We start from the raw sequence: 17977 nt of genomic DNA, 5'->3' as shown, positions 1-17977 counted from the left end.
CAGGTGTGTATTATGAGGTTCTGCAGCAGCAGTGATGTGTATTATGAGGTTCTGCAGCAACTGAGGTGTGTATTATGAGGTTCTGCAGCAGCAGTGATGTGTATTATGAGGTTCTGCAGCAGCTGATGTATGTATTATGAGGTTCTGCAGCAGCTGAGGTGTGTATTATGAGGTTCCGCAGCAGTTCAGGTGTGTATTATGAGGTTGTGCAGCGGCTGAGGTGTGTATATGAGGTTCTGCTGCAGCTGAAGTGTGTATTATGAGGTTCTGCAGCAGAAGTTGAAGTTTCAGTTTTATTATTTGGCAGAGTGGAGGGGCACACATTTTTAGGTTCGCCCTGTTGGTTAAATGACCTCAAAACTGCCCTGACCGTGACACGGCTGTTTGGGATGATAAACTAGGGAATATTTCAGGGAACCGGAGACAGTTTTTTAGTTTTTGAATTTTTAATGCTGACACATGAGTTCACTGCAAAGGGGCCCATTGAGGCTCTGTCGCCCAGTGGCCAACTGATACCTGGAGCCGGCCCTGCCACCAGGTGTTGCTGCTGCGCTGAAGTCTGCCGAGGTCCGCTGGAGTTCACCAACCTTTTCCCGATGCATGTGAGTGATTGATTTTGCGACACAATTCGTTTTTTAAATTCCGCGTTTTTGTGCCAAAATATTGGGGCAATTCGGAAAAACGTGATTTGGACCCTTAGTAAATGTGCCCCACAGTCTTCTACTGCATAATGTCTGTCAGTTTATATACAGTATTTTAACAGCATGTTATGGCAGTTATTGTATATAAAACATCTTATTAGTGGTGGTGTGAGTATAAACACTACTGATACAGTATCTTATCATGTTTACATACAGCATTACTACAGCATCACCTCATGTCTGCCATTGTAAATACATTATACCTACCGCACCACATTATGGCCCACATATTTTATAAGTGGAAGATACTCCGTCGGGTGTTGCCAGGAGATGTACTGGAATGAGAACTGGTCAGGAGACACAAAAATAGTGAAACTTAGAATGGAATTGGATGACATGTTGGAGAACGCTTCTGAGAAGAAGAAGATATGATTTGATTTGATTTAACAAATGTAAGCTTTAACAAATCCCAGTCCTTCAAAGGAAAGAACAGAAACATCTTGATGAACAAACATCAATTCAAAATTCTCAGTAACCGAATTATTCCAGTGGGGGCAAACTGGCGAATTTCATCCAGGCCTGGAAAAATATTACATCTTCTCCCTTGGTCTTCGGCATCATCCAGCAAGCTAATTAGCTGGAATTCTGGTCCTCGCGCCCACCAAACTATTTTTGTGTTGTTCAGTTGGATCAGTTTCTGGAGAAAAATTTATGGATTAATCAACAAAAATGTACTGATTCTGGTGCTGTTGGACCAGATATAGAAAGGTTTCTATTTCTGGATGTTCCTTGTCATGTATCCAAATGGCTGTTATCAAAATATAATACATTTAAGAAACAAAGCAAAAACATTCATGATGGAGTCAGTAAGGAGACTCACAAACCTATTGGAGCAGGATGCACAGATGAAAACAGTAAAAATGCCTACTACTAGTCTCCGATTCATCCCAAATCTCAAAGGTACCTTTGTACAGGTTAAAGGGTCTTTACAATTATAATGGCAGAATTAGTGGCTTAGGACCAAAAAGAAAAAGACAAGTGTGTAAAGGCTAAAAAATCAGAAACTTTATTACAATTCACAAAAATAGCAAAATTGTCACACATGCATGTTTTTTAAAACCAATTAAAAAGTTTACAAATACACATATACAAAACCAAGAGGATCGGAGCCTAATAATAAAGATCCACATACGGCCACAAGTCAGAAAAAAGAATGTAAATGCAATTTCTTCACAGAAGGTAGGTGTAGGACCCTGGTAATCATGCCTTGATTCTGTCCTGGAAAGCACATGTACTGTCAGATACAAACACTCAAGAGTGGAGCCAGGGTGTAATAATACTGGGTTCCCAAACAAAAAAGTATAACAAGTTGCATGTAAAAGTAGAGAGAGAAGGGGAAACCCCACCCATTAAAACAGAACAGAGACCAAGTAGCCAAAGTTGCTCAGTATCAAATCCATAATAGGAGGAGGAAATGCTAGGTCACAGACCTGTGCCAGAGGCACCCGGAATTAGTGGCTTAGTGACTCCATATAAACCATGTGTAGATAATTCCATATTTAGACGATTCCTGGACATGAAACTATGAACATTTACAAGAGCGGTTCAATGAGTACCCATGTTTGACGACAGAGGGCTTTCCTGAGGGAAGTTGGTGTTATCATTGTGTGCTGCCATCTATCAAATGACGGCAAAACAAATTGCAGACTGATTGATTGGTTAGTTTGGATTTGGCAACCATTTGAGTAAGACGCGTTTTGTGATTTTCGCTAAGATGGAAAAAGAGCAGTAGCATTTGGTAATTTGCTTTTTGTTTTTGGATGGGAAAAAATGTTTGGAGATAAAAGCAAAGTTGGATGCTGTTTACGGGGACACTTCGCCATCTATGACCACAGTTAGATATTGTTTCAACAAATTTAAACGTGAGCGAACATCCGTTTTTGATGAGGAGTGACCAGGACGTAAGGAAGTCGTGGTTACCAAGGAAATCATTCAAAAAGTCCACAATATGATATTGCTGATCGACGAAACGAATGAAAGTGCACGAAGTGGCAGAGGCCGTAGTTGTGTCGACCGGAGCGGCATTTAATATTTTATATGATACGTTGGGGATGAAAAAATTGTCGGCCCAATGTGTGCCGCGATTGCTCACAGTGGAAAACAAGCGGATGTGGCTGTAAACTTCGAAGCTGTGTTTAGAGCAATTTAAGCGAGATCCGAAGGAGTTTTTGTGTTGAGTTGTCACCGCTGATGAAACCTGGATTCATCATTAAACACCAGAAACTAAGCAACAATCAAAACAATGGATTTCTCCTGGTGAATCTGCTCCAAAGAAGGCGAAGGCCATAGCGACGATTTTTTTGGATGCGAACGGCATCATCCACATGGATTATTTTAGAAAGAGGAAGAATGATCATTACACAATACTACAGTGAGTTATTGGACCACTTCGACGAAAAATTGAAGGAGACACGGCCGCATTTGGCCAAAAAGAAGGTGCTCTTTTTACCAAGAAAACGCACCAGAACATTCATCCGGAGTTGTTGCCGTCAATATGCATGAATTGCATTATGAATTGCTACCGCACCCCCCATATTCACCCGATCGGGCACCTTGCCACTTTGTTTTGTTCTCTAACATGAAGAAATGGCTCGCGGAAAAAACTATTAGCTCAAACGAGGAAGTCATAGCGGAGACAGAGGTGTATTTTTGGAGAGTTTGACAAATCCTATTTTTTGGAGGGGTTAAAAAAATGGCAGGAATATTGGGAGAGGTGTATTTTTCTAAAAGGGGACTATGATTGAAAAATAAAAAAAAATGCTGACTATTAAGTCATGTTCAAATAAAAGAGAGCGGACGCTTGCTTCCAGGATCTTCCTTTAGATTTTCTCCAGTTCTGGATCTGTTTGAGACAAAGCACATACGGTACCCGTATGATAGCCCTGCCGCTGCAAATTCGCAGCCCGATACATCAAGAGGCTTCTGCTTCTTGATGTATCGGGGCGGGAGACTGCGAAGCGTTTATCCTACGCCCGTCAGGCTGCGCCCTCCGCTCGGCCGACCGTGCCTCACCTTCACGCCCCTTCATGCCCCACTGGCGTGAAGGTGGCGGATCGGGGCAAATAATTAAGCTTATTGCTAGCTTTTGCGATTATTTCAGGGCCTCTGCGCCACTGGCGGTGCGCAGAGGTCCTTATAAATATCCCCCCTTGTCTCAAGAATAACTATTCCTACTTTTTCTCTTATCCCAAAGACCCTTCTATCAAGAGCCAGTGTGATCTTAATAACCACATTCTGGGCCAAAAGATTAGGGTTCCTTCTACTTCCCAGGTTTTTGGAAAGGGAATATTCTCTCTCAAGGAACTATTCTTCATCCAGCACCTTATCATCTAAATATAGAGGTTGAGAGAAAATTATTGAGAGATAGAGGCTTATCCAAATCAGTTATTCCCACAGTGGAAGAAGGTAACTTAATAGATTTTTACAAAACTATGGAAAGTTTTACTTGATGTTTTACTTGATTTACTAGGGTAAAAGAATTGGTCTTGCTGGTTGCCAAACCTGGAAAAGAGACCTGTAAGAGAGTCTTAAAAATACTAAGTAGAAGGTGCATATTGCATCCCTTAGTGCCTTTTTAGTGGTTAACTGCCATAAGATCCTTATATCAAAAGGTTTCTGCATACCTCAGACATTTTGCTCCGGCCGTGAGATTTTACTATAGTGCCAGCTGCCTTGTTGAGACCTCCCTCTGAACCCATTGAGGAAATTTATTTGTGTTATTTTTGCCTTTCTGGCTATTACCAACCGTCTTCAGATAAAGGCAAATTCTAATAGGTCAATAACACATTCTACTAGTGCTATTGTGGAGGTATCAGAAAAAGATGAAAATTGCCAGTAATTTAATTTTCTATAAACCTACACAACGGCACAGGGTTTTCCAACCCAATGGGCCACATTTAACTAAAGCCCCTGCCCTAGTTTTCTGTCGGATTTTGCACATTCTTTTATGTGCAAACTGCTTGCACATGTATTTGTGTCTGCTTCACATATGTGTCGCCCGTGATTCATTTGTGTAACGGCTGCTCTATACCCGACGCAACCCAAAATTCTGCACTGAAAGGGGCGTTCCAGTGCACAGTCGGACCTTGTGACACATTTATCATGCAGAGTCCAACAGAAGTGCGTCGCACACCCTATGTTAAAAAAAAAGTTGGGGCACTCTGTCGTGGCAGTACAGGGAGCACCAGATTCATGAAGAACAGGCACCACAATTGCTAAAACTGTGAGCCAATGGGGCTCATTTACTAAGGGTCACGGATCGCACTTTTGTCAGACTCTTTGTCTTTTTTGGGATTTGCCCGGCATTGACAGGTATTTAACAGGTGCCTGCGCTGGGATTGTGTCACACGTGATTGTTCCAGGGAGTGCAGGTAGGTAAGTATTATTTTATTATATTTTGGGGCATGGCTATATAATACAGGAGGGCAGGCTGACTGTTTATTACAGGGGGGCAGAATGGCTATATACTACATGGGGCTGGCTATATAATACAGGGGGGGTAGGATGGCTATATACTACAGGGGAACAGGATGGCTATATACTACATGGGGGGAGAGTGCCTTTATACTACAGGGGGTAGGATGGTTATATACTGCATGAGGCAGGCTGGCTAAATACTACATGGGGAAGGATGGCTATATATTACATGGGGGCAGGTTGGCTATATATTACATGGGGGCAGGTTGGCTATATACTACATGGGGTCAGGCTGGCTATATACTACATGGGGGCAGGTTGGCTACATACTACAGAGGGCAGGATGACTATATACTACAGAGGGCAGGATGGTTATATACTACAGGGGCAAAGGATGACTATATACTACATGGGGCAGGATGGCTATATACTACGTGGAGGCAGGATGGCTATATACTACATGAGTCAGGCAGGCTTTACTACATGGGGAAGGATGGCTATATACTACAGGGGTCAGGATGGCTATATACTACAGGGGGCAGGATGGCTTTATATACTACATGGGGGCAGGATGGCTATATACTACATGGAACTGGATGGTTATATACTACATGGGGGCAGGATGGCTATATATTACATGGGGGCTTGTTGGCTATATACTACATGGGGGCTTGTTGGCTATATACTACATGGGGGCAGGATGGCTATATACTACATGTGCAGGATGGCTATATACTACATGTGCAGGATGGCTATATACTACATGGGGCAGGGTGGCTATATACTACAGGGGACAGGATGGCTATATACTACATGGGGGCAGGATGGCTATATACTACATGGGGGCAGGATGGGTTTATATTACTTGGGGGCAGGATGGCTATATACTACCTGGGGCTGGATATATACTACTAGGGGGGCAGGATGGCTATACACTACATGGATCTGGCAATACACTACAGGGGCCAGACTGGCTATATACTACATGGGGGCAGGGTGGCAATACACGCCATGGGGCAGGATGACTATATACTACATGGGGCAGGCATACTACAGGGGGGCAGGAGGGCTATATACTACAAGGGGCAGGAGGGCTATATACTACAGGGGGCAGGATGGCTATATAATACAGGGGCAGGATGGCTATATACTACAGGTGGGAAGGCTGGATATATACTCCCTGGGGGGGTATGCAGGCTATATATTGGGGGGGGGCAGGGGGCTGGCTGGATATATATTGGCTGGCTATATATTGGGAGCAAGTGCTACCTATATCTTTATATTGGGGAAGTGTGCTGGGGGTACCGGATTAATGAGGGGGAAATTATATGGTAGTATATATTATAGTATATTGATTGGTCGCAGTGTATTATCTGTATATGCAGGGGGCACTTAGCTGTTATCTAGGGGACATTATATTGACTGTGATTTTTTTAGGGGCCACAGTCACCAAGTTAGCAAATTCTGTAGAGATAAGTCACGACTGGGAGAAGTTTCCATGACGTTCTCTACCTGATGAAGGAGGATTGACAGCAATAAGGAGACTACAGGAGAAAGAGCGGGATGAAGCAGGCCGACACAGACATAGGAGATAGCAGCAGCCTAACAGTAAGGGATGTTTGTGCCTGAGTGCAGCCCAGATGTGCAGGACATGAAATGCTGGTATATATTGATGTGTGTAGTGAATTAATTTTCAGTATATATTTATGCAGGATATCATTATGTGCTGTTTATTCATTGATTGTAAATACTTATATGTGCGGCCCAGTCATCGGTATCTATGTGTTTTGTATATTCATTACTGGAATATATTTATGCGTTTGCTACATTCTCTTTGGTATAAGCATCGCAGGTATTTTCACTGGAGGTATATATTTTTCTATTTTATGCTATATTCATGGCTTGGAGGCCTTATTGTAGAGGTTTCCATACCAGTTGGCCTTTCTTATTATTTTTAATGGGGGGGGGGGGTAATTTAATTTTTCCCTTTAGGACCAGCCCTAATTCTGCCGCGTTGGGTGGATGGGAGCTTGTGCGCAATTTTGCTTGTCTCCCTAGGGCACCAAAATGCCTTGTCCCAGCCCTGTTTGCGGTGAAACCTTTTCTGCAAATTCAACTCAGCAATCAGGATGATGATGCTGGAACTGGATCTTTGTGTTTCATTTGTGCATTACCTACATCCGCCTGATGGTTTGTTCGACTTGTGACAGATGCTGGGTGCTGTGATGTGGGATATTGGTGCAAGATGCCTGGGCTTTGCTTACGTTTTGTTACACCCAGTTTTTGGCAATATTTGGCAAGCAATTTGCCATCTGTGCCATTTACATCTGCAGCAATGACTCCAGTACAGGCATTCCCCGGGTTACATACAAGATAGGGTCTGTAGGTTTGTTCTTAAGTTGAATTTGTATGTAAGTCGGAACTGTATATTTTATCATTGTAATCCCACCCAGAACTTTTTTTGGTCTCTGTGACAATTGGATTTTAAAAATGTTGAGTTCTCATAAGAATCAGGATTAACAATAAAGCTTCATTACAGACACCTGTGATAAATGTTACAGCTGTTTATTGTAGCCTAGGACTAAAGTATAATAAATTACCAATATCCAGTGGTCCGTTTGTAACTACGGGTCATATGTAAGTAGAGTGTTCTTAAGTAGGGGACCGCCTGTACTGCCTTCCCTCTTGTGGGCTGATCTGTTTATTTCAATAAACATTATGTTAAGAGAATTTAAAAGATTTAAATTCCTCAACAAATACTATATTAGATACATAAGTCATATTCACCCTGCCCCACAGCATCATGGGCTTGGCTATTGACTACATTTATTATTTATTGTTATTTTTATTATTATTATTATTATTATTATTATTTATTGTTATTTATTATTATTATTACTTTTATTATTATTTGTTATTGACTACAGTTCAGGTCAGGGGTTACAAACTGGTATAAGAAATACATGTCTATCAGAAAACTGCATCAATCCCTTATTCATAAACATACATTCAAAATGATCATTTATAAAGTGCACAATTGCACAATGGGGAAAATCCAGCTTTATGAATGTTAGTTACTCATATTCTGTCTGGAGTTTTCTATTTAATTATATACCTTGCTTATTTAAACCTAAGACGCATTTATACTCAAGATAGGTCTGAAATTCATCCTGGTAAACACGCTATAAGAAAATTAGCAGTTGTTAATCAGTTTGTTTTTGAAGCACTGTGCCAATACAGGCAATCCCGATGTTACGTACAAGATAGGGTCTGTAGGTTTGTTCTTAAGTTGAATTTGTATGTAAGTCGGATTTGTATACTTTATAATTCTAACCTCAGCCAGAATTTTGTTGGTCTCTGTGTTAATTGGGTTTTAAAATGCTAGGCTGTCATAAGAATCAGGATTGACAATAAAGCTTAACTGTAGGCACATTTGATAACTGTTACAGCTGATCATTGCAGCCTAGGACTAAAGTACAGTAAATTACGAATATCCAGAGGGCCGTTTGTAACTAGGGGTCATCTGTAAGTCAGGTGTTCTTATTTAGGGGACTGCCTGTACTACTTTTTTTATAATGATATTGCTTGGTATAAACTTTCCAGAAGTATGCAAGTTTCCATCTTTTCATTTTTGCCCCCTTCCTGTAAAAATCCATGACTTTTTTATTTTTTTTGCATGTAAATATTATTGTCACTGCTGGGTCTCTGTTTGTATAATGTGACCAGCTTTTACACTTCTAAACTAGCCAGGTCCTCAGGTTGGGTATGAAATGTCCTCTATAGCATTCCCTCTGTTATATGAAATATTGCGTGTGTACCTAAAAATAAATTCACCTCTTAAGTGCGAGACGGGAAGAGTTATTTATTGCCTGATATGAGCCAATTTTATGGACTTTAGACATCTTTTTCTTCAGTTCTAAAACCATGCATTTTCTGTCATATTCAAGATAAGAATCTCATTATTTATATTTTAGGACTCACGTTGTCTTAGAAGTGATAGAATTGATAGCTGGAAATGCAAGCTGCAGATAAAGATCTTGTTGCCACCTATTTCTTTAACTGGTACAATCTGAAAGTTGAGTTTCTTATTGTTTACCCCTTGTCTCAAGCTGCTATAATAGTACAACGGCATGAGGCAAAAGGAGTATGCCCCAGCCTGTGAGCCCCTCCCAGTGTTAACACCCGTGATTGGTACTAGCCCTCCCCCAGCGTTAATATGTGCGATCATGGGTGGGTATCCTTTACACCCCACTTGCAAAGTTGCCGCGACATGTATCAGCCGGCAGCAGGTGGGAACTGCCATCTTGGATAAGATTGTCACCCTCTGATAACACACCTGAGGGCTATCTGATCAATGTTGGCGGCGCCCATAGTTGGCGGCAGCCTCTAGTCTCTTTTTTACATCTGTAATGGCCTGGCACAGATCTGTATGATACTGTCCCAGCTGCCACTATCCTTGCAGGTTGGTTGAGATGCCCCTTCGCCAGCTTCCCTAAGCATTTACAAGTGCCGGTGCACAGAGCCTGGAAGCCCATCAGTCTTCACCATATCCTGCTGCAAAGTGGGATGGGTTTTTCTGGCAGGGACTTGCATGACGCATAACCAGAAGGGGAGTGGCAGATAGTGAAAGCTCCACCTGTGGTGACAGAAGGGAGGCTGGGGGCCGAGGACAGCAAATGCCGGGCTCCGAGTTAGAGGCATGACCTAGAACAGGTTGTGGAGTGCACAAATCAAATGGAGCAAACAGATTGTTGGAGTACATGGTAGAGACCTGATACTCACACAAAGACAAATAACTCTGGAAATGCATTTAAAGCCCATACCACAGAGTAGATCACGTGACCTCAGGAGGAAGTTGCAGGATAGGGCTGCCAGCCCACCAAAGGGAGTTCAGAGAACAATCTGCATATTTGCCACCAAGTGAAGTGGTTAGGGTCTTTCTTCAAAGGAGAGAAACTCAGGGGACCTAGGACAACCTTTCCTGCTTTGCCTAAGCCCTGAAGTTTTCTGGCTTTTTTCATGCGGTTCTCTCTCTGCTGGCGTGAGTTTGGGCCATCCTAACTGCATAGGTTCTTCTGGGTGTGTTCGGACCTTGCGCCACTTGGGGTGTTTGGAGGAAGTCCAAGCACTTGGAAAACAATTGGAGGCACTGGAACAGTTGTTGCTGCTTATCCACTCATTCCATAACTTGGTGATTATTGAGGTGTAGTTATATAAACTTAAAAATTGTGCTGTTCACTACTACCACTTTTATGTTATATTTTTTTTTTATGTTTTATATTTTTTATCCCAAAAGGGAAATTGTAGTGCTACAGCGGTATGACAAATAATGCCACACAAATAACAATACAATAAATAAAAAAAAATATGAACAATAAGAAACACATCACAAAAACAGAAAAACACTATACAACCCCATTGAACCATATTATCACTGAAAGTAGGTTCTTGACAATTCCTTATTATAAAGTTTAACTGGTAGAAATAATCACCTGTAGCATGCACAATAAGTTTTTAAAACAACTTCTAAAGGTACTTTTCTAACCAGCAAGCAGGGTATTCCTGGACTAGTAATAAGGACTTAATGCAAACCTGTCTCCACGAATGCAATTTTTAGCTGGTGACAGCTCACTATACCCTATGCCAGTGATGGCAAACCTTTTAGACACCGAGTGCCAAAACTACATCCAAAACCCACATATTTTTCGCAATGTGCCGATGCAACAATTTAAACAGTAACTTATTACTCCCTGCTCTGTCACATGTTTAAATTGTGTAGGCACCTGAGGACACCAATACAGTAGAAGGAAGGAGTAGAAGTTTGTATTATCATTGCAGCGTCCTTCTAGGGTCCTGGGCTGCCTGGGACTGCAAGAGGCCTTGTGTCCTATCTGGCGAAGCCTGCCATGGGGAGATGGCATGAGTGCCCATAGAGAGGGCTCTGAGTGCCACCTCTGGCACCCGTGCCATAGGTTCGCCATCACTGCCCTATGCTATGCTAATTTTAAAAATGCCTTTGTCAGCATTCTTAATAATGCCACTACTTTATAACACTATATTTCGCATTACCTGGCTCCATGCCAGCAGTGTGTTGTGAGTCCCAGGGGCAGGGGAAAGCTGCAACAGCTTGTATGCCTGTGTCTCAGTCTCCTCGTACATTTTGAATTGAACTCTAGATCTGAATAAATCCCTTGATAAACAAACCTAAATAAACAAACCCTTATATAGCTATACTTACAAGAAATAAAGTTAAGATGCTCAATAAAAAATGGAAAAAAGCTTTTCCAATAAGGCACAAAACAGGCCAGTCAGTAAGGAGTTAAGAGCAATAGTCATCCTAGCTTTATGCAGTGACCTGTTTTATCCTTCCATACAGTATTGTAAAACTTAGAATTGGGATTGTGTATTACAATTTATGGCATTTTATATATTATTTCTATACACTTTACAGGTTATGGTTAGAGTTACAGGAAAAATCCCTGTAAATTCAGTGCATGTATAATTCAGTTAATAAAGTTTAACCCATGTATAAATAATGTGTTTAAGTCGGCAATTTAGAGACTGAAATCATCCTTGCTCCATCTTATACTGGATATATTTTGACCTTTTGAAGTTTTTTCATCTACTTCCATATTGTATATTGTCATGTATAAATAATGTTCAATTTGTTTTTGAAATGATTCTAACCAAAAAATAAAGATATTTATATATAGAATGTAGAATTTTTTTTATATACTTAATATACTTTATATAATAAAACAGGTTTTTAAAAAAAGTCCATCCTGCTCAACCTATTATCCTCCAATATTGAACAAGAGGAAAGCACAAACCTGTAGACCTACGCATATGCTTTCCAAAAGGGATATATTAACCATGTGTTAATTGATTTCTTTCATTATCTTATTTTTTTATAAATAGGTCAAATATTACTGCCGATGAATATGTGTTTTGTAATGGACTAGTACTTCATAGACTTCAGTGCCTTCGTGGATTTGGAGAATGGCTAGATGCAATTAGAAACTTTGCACTACGTTTGCAAAGCCTTAACTTTGATATTTCAACCGTGGCTTGTCTATCCGCTATATGTCTTATTTCTGGTAAGTACAAAATTTAAACAAATGGGGTTGTCATCTTACAAATTTCATTGAGAGGTTCTGCTTGTAGGACCAAAAATCTTACATGATTATCCGGCCTTTTAGCATTATTTTTGTCTTTAGTTAACCCACAAACAATTTTTTTTTCAAATCTGCCATGTGTCACTTGAAGTGGTTATAGATTTGGAATGCTCTAACACATCCAGTTGATTTTGATATTGGATCAGATAATTTCCCTTGATGACGCTGGAGGGGGCGATGATCCAAGCCAGGATGGCGGCTACGCTCGCTGCATTCAAGTATGGTTAAACCCACATGAAGGTGTACATGTTTGATGCATGTTTGCTTCATTATGCAGAAAACACATGCTGTGTATGAAGAGGGCTCAGCATGTGAACTCTTTTCAAACATCCTTATTGGCATGATTATGTACAGCTACATCAACACCCACCAAACAAGTATACAAGTGGTCAGCTAACTTGTAGACTAATACAAAATCTGCTGTATTTCATCTTTTGTTAAACTGAGATTTTTTCTAATTAAATTAAGGAAAGTTGTCATAAAGGCTATCCATAAAGAGCTGACTTTCTACTGGAGTGTGTGTAAATTGTTTCTGGAACATGAGTAGCAGCCCTGACAAGACTGGCGAGCTATATTGATCTTTACTTGAATTCACTGAATAAATAATGGTTGCCATAGTAATTGAGCATTCATGACAAGTAGAGAAGCAGAAAGAAATCTAGAGCCCCTCATGTGTCATTTTTGCCACTGAGTGATTCACAGATATCTTGTAGCTTATATTCTTTAAACAGAATTTGTATTATATTACAATACATTATATAATTTGGTAAACATGTAACCGAGAAAATTGATATTTCATATCACATTGCACAATTTACATTAAGAGTTCCTTCCACTAAGAATACATATTCGTTAGCCACATTAGAGGGGATAAGTGTCATAAAATAGGTGTTCGTATTTTTAAAGGGAACCTGCCATGAATCCACCCAAAATAAATACGTCATAAATACTATGATTAAAAAGCATTGCCCTTATCCCTAATTGGTTCCTTTCCATGGCAATATTAAAAATTCTGTGAGGTGAGTCCAATAATATTAATGGGGTCCTGCATATGCAGTGTTCACTGCACTGCCCTGCCTCCCTGTGTCTGATTGACAGATCTCACTGCTACCAGTACAGGCGGTCCCCTACTTAAGAACACCTGACTTACAGACGACCCCTAGCTGCGACCTCTGGTGAAGCATTCCGAATGCTTTACTATAGTCCCAGACTGCAATGATCAGCTGTAAGCTGTCTGTAATGAAGCTTTATCGATAATCCTTGGTCCAATTACAGCAAAAATTTTGAAACTCCAATTGTCACTGGGACAAAAGAAAAAATTTGTCTAGAACTTCAATTATAGAATATACAGTTTCGACTTACATACAAATTCAACTTAAGAACAAACTTCCGGACCCTATCTTGTATGTAACCCGGGGACTGCCCGGACTTAGTCTGCCAATATTCACCTACAGACATGTACAACTCAGAAGTAAATGCTATGTCAAATGTTTTACCCAGTGCCCTGCTGGAATGTTACATGACAGGCTGTTACAACATTGAACATTTAATGCCATGTGACCAAAAGGTCCTTTACCACCTTACATTTGAAAAATCTACCCCATTTATGTATCTAATAACATTAAATCATTAAATAATGTGATCAGATACATATGTGGGATAGATTTTGCAAACGTTTGGTCAAATGACATAAAGTGCTGAATGTGAGAAGAGGTAATGGTATGGTGAGGACAGGGCCGATTCTAGCATATTTGCTGCCTGAGGCGAATATTAAAATGCTGCCCGACGCCCCCCCCCCCCCCCGCGCTCCCTGTTAAGTAAATGCTGAAAACTTTACTAACAAGTAACATCCCCACAGGCAGCTCCCTGACACTGTGTGACTGACTACAGGATCTGAGAGGCATTAGTGGCATCTAGTACCTTATAGATGACAATCTCTTCCATCAGGAGGACTTTATTCCGGATTCTCCAATCCATGACGTATCACAGCTGAGTTCACGGCCGGATATCTTCAGCTCCGTGCAGCATCTCCACCCGGCGTCCCTAAAAATACCACAGTCACTTACAGTATGAAGTATATACCCCTCACAACACAACTGACCGTACTCTCCCACATATAAAACATCCCTTCATTATATATATTCTACTGGAATTATAGCATACACAGCACCAATCAATATACAACACCCCTAATTTATTAATACAGACCCCTAACATTTAGCTTAAATTATGCAAAGTAATCTATGGTATCCTATAACTAATATATCGCACCCTGTTATTATGTTACATGAATTTACATACAGTGCAACCCTGACCAATGTGAATATATAGCACCCCCTAATATACAGCCCACTCCAGCTTAGTAATATACTGTATCCCATATACAGCCCCCCAGCTGAAATCTGGACCCATATAAATATATAACCCCCCCCAGGAAAAGAATAATCTGGCCTCATACAATATATACAGCCCGCCAGTATAAAATTATTCTGGCCCCATATAATATATAGAGCACCCCCCACCCCAGTTTAAATGAATCTGGCCCCATATAATATATACAGTACCCCGCTCCCCCCGCCCCAGTTTAAATTAATCTGGCCCCATATAATATATACTGCATCCCCCCCAGTATAAAACAATTTTGGCCCCACAAAATATATACAGTGCCCCCCCCCCCCCCCCAGTATAAAACAATTCTGGCCCCATAAAATATATACAGTACCCCCCCCCCAGTATAAAACAATTCTGGCCCCATAAAATATATACAGTAACCCCCCCCCCCAGTATAAAACAATTCTGGCCCCATAAAATATATACAGTACCTCCCCCCCCCCCAGTGTAAAACAATTCTGGCCCCATAAAATATATACAGTACCCCCCCCCCCCAGTATAAAACAATTCTGGCCCCATAAAATATATACAGTACCCCCCCCCCCCCAGTATAAAACAATTCTGGCCCCATAAAAAATATACAGTACCTCCACCCCCAGTATAAAACAATTCTGGCCCCATAAAATATATACAGTACCTCCACCCCCAGTATAAAACAATTCGGGCCCCATAAAATATATACAGTACCTCCCCCCCAGTATAAAACAATTCTGGCCCCATAAAATATATACAGTACCCCCCCCCCCCCCAGTGTAAAACAATTCTGGCACCATAAAATATATACAGTACCCCCCCCCCCTCAGTATAAAACAATTCTGGCCCCATAAAATATATACAGTACCCCCCCCCCCCAGTATAAAACAATTCTGGCTCCATGTAATGTATACAACCCCCCCCCACACACACAGTATACAACAATTATGGCCACATATAATGTATACAGTACTCCCCCCCCCTCCCACGCCCACGATACCTCCCCACTCCCCCTTATTAGCCACATAAAATAAATGACAGAAGAGGAAAAATAATAAAAATCATACTCACCTGCAGGCAGCTGCTCCCTCGGCGCGCGGGTCCCGTCTTCACGCGGCTCCACACAGTGACACAGGCGGCGTGACGACATGACGCCTGTGTCACTGATTAGAACGGAGCGACGCAGCAGCCCGAAAGGCGCTGCGTCGCTCCGCATGTAAATCGCGCCTGTGTCTTAAAGAGACAGGCGCGATTTATTTAGCTAGTGGGCGATTCGGGCGTTAACGGGCGCCCGAATCGCCCACTTTAGAGCGGCGAATTTCGCCGCCCTTTACAGGGATCCGCATTCTGCCGCTTGAGGCGAGATTTTCATCTCGTCTCATGGCAGATGCGCCCCTGGGTGAGGAGCTGTTGGACTGATTTTATGAGGCTTTAGGGAAACCATTATTAACCTAGTTAATGGAGCTCTATAGGAACCTGTCACTAGCTGTATTCGGGAAAAATGTGGTCACAGGTTCCCTTAAAATAATGTTTCAGTAATAAAAATAAAGTTTGAAAATAATCGTAAAAGAGTGAAACAATTTTTAAAAAAGAAACATATAAGCCCACTTTTAAAAAAAAAATAGGGCAAACTGCATTATGTGGCACCCCTGCATTGCTCAGGCAGAATGCACCATATTTTTTCTGGTGCACTTTGTTCATGTTGTATAATTGTGGTGCAGACACAATTGTGGAACCCGTTGGACAGAGTTGTGGCGCAACTAAGCACTAACACACCCCAATTGCTGCTCACTATTTCTGTCTTGTCGGGCAAAGTGCAGCCGCAATACAAAACTGGCGCAGACACTTCTTAAATACATGTGCAGGCAGTTGGCAGATACTTTCTACTGCAAAGTAAGAGAGGAAACTAGCAAAACGCCTTTAACCCCTTAAGGATGCAGGTTTTTTTGTTCATTTCTCGGTCTCCACTTTCACAAATACATAACTTTAAAATTTTTCCGTGTACAGAGCTGTGTGAGGGCTTATTTTGTGGGTAACAAATTTTACTTTTCTATGGTGTTATTTATTATACGATGCCATGTACTGGGAAGCAGGAAAAAAATCCAAATTTGGAAAAGAAAACCTGCATGTGCGTCACGTTCTTGGGGGCTTAGTTTTTACGGCTCACTGTGCGCTCCAAATAACACCTTTGTTTTTTGGTTTGGTATGATCTTCTGACGCTAATAACTGTCACAGGTGCGCCCTCCATCCCTGTCTTGGATCGCGAACGCACCCATGTTCCCCCATGCGCCCCCGCCCCATCTGCACTGCTGGACTTACCCGGCACGGCGCAGGCTTCCCTTCGGACTGCCTAGAAGGCGGGGACTCGCGCTGTGGAAAATGGCTGAACACCTCCACCTTATAATTCCAGCCCCTTCCTGTGTCCCCTGCCAGATCTTGGTGCCTCACAGCCTTAGAAAAAGCTCCCCAGCAATATTCCTGCGTTCCTGTGTCTCCTGCGTTCCTGTGTCTCCTGCGTTCCCGTGTCTCCTGCATTCCCGTGTCTCCTGCATTCCTGTGTCTCCTGCATTCCCGTGTCTCCTGCATTCCCGTGTCTTGTGTACCGGTGTGTACCTGTGTACCCTTTCCCATCTGAATGGACCTCCCGATGCTGACCCTGGATTGGACTTGACGTTGCATCTCTGCCGCCTGCCCTGAACCTGTGCCTGGACCTGACCTCGAGACTGTCTCCTGCTAAGGTACCTCGACGTCAGCTGCCACCGCAGGCAAGTCCATCCTGCTTTGCGGCGGGCTCTGGTGAAGACTAGTTGCCACTTGGACTCCGGTCCCAGGTGTCGGCTAGTACCATCTCCCGTGGTGGTCCATTGGATTCACGCATCCTGAATCCTTACAGTAACTTTTTCGTAGTTTGGTGTACGAATCTGTGTCATTTTTTGAAAAATGAGACAACGTTTTCATTGCTACCATTTTGAGGACTGCGTGACATTTTGATCACTTTTTATTACATTTTGTCAGCACCTGTCCAGCAAACGCGCAACCACAACCAGGCTTGGCGCTAGCTGTCAGACTAGGTAAGTGGTGGCGAACTCACCCTGTGACGTCCCTGCAGGCTAAGGCCCTGCCTAAAGCAGATGAACCGCCCTGATAAGGGCAAACCCACTATCAGGAACCTAACTGACTGTCCCTGAGCGACCCTACAACATGACAGGGGAAACTTACTTCGTCTGGCAGCTGCTGGATGGTGGAGCGGACAGGTAACGGAAATACAGGTATAGAACAGTGTTCACACTGGCGCACAGAAACCAACTCAAGACTGAACAG

The 17977-nt window shown here is 42.0% G+C and overlaps 1 protein-coding gene across 2 annotated transcripts in view; it reads left to right on the top strand.

Moving 5' to 3' along the window:
- NR4A3 (nuclear receptor subfamily 4 group A member 3) overlaps positions 1–17977 on the top strand; it is a 72831-nt gene that overhangs the window by 39975 nt on the left and 14879 nt on the right. For both annotated transcript variants that reach the window (XM_072153062.1, XM_072153063.1), the window contains exon 7: positions 12036–12214. In XM_072153062.1, coding sequence (XP_072009163.1) covers positions 12036–12214 — 179 coding nt within the window. The remainder of the gene's footprint in view (positions 1–12035; positions 12215–17977) is intronic.

Source organism: Engystomops pustulosus, chromosome 5 (assembly GCF_040894005.1).
Source record: "Engystomops pustulosus chromosome 5, aEngPut4.maternal, whole genome shotgun sequence".
NCBI classification, from domain to species: Eukaryota; Metazoa; Chordata; class Amphibia; order Anura; family Leptodactylidae; genus Engystomops; species Engystomops pustulosus.
This window is presented reverse-complemented; position numbering and strand designations above follow the sequence as displayed.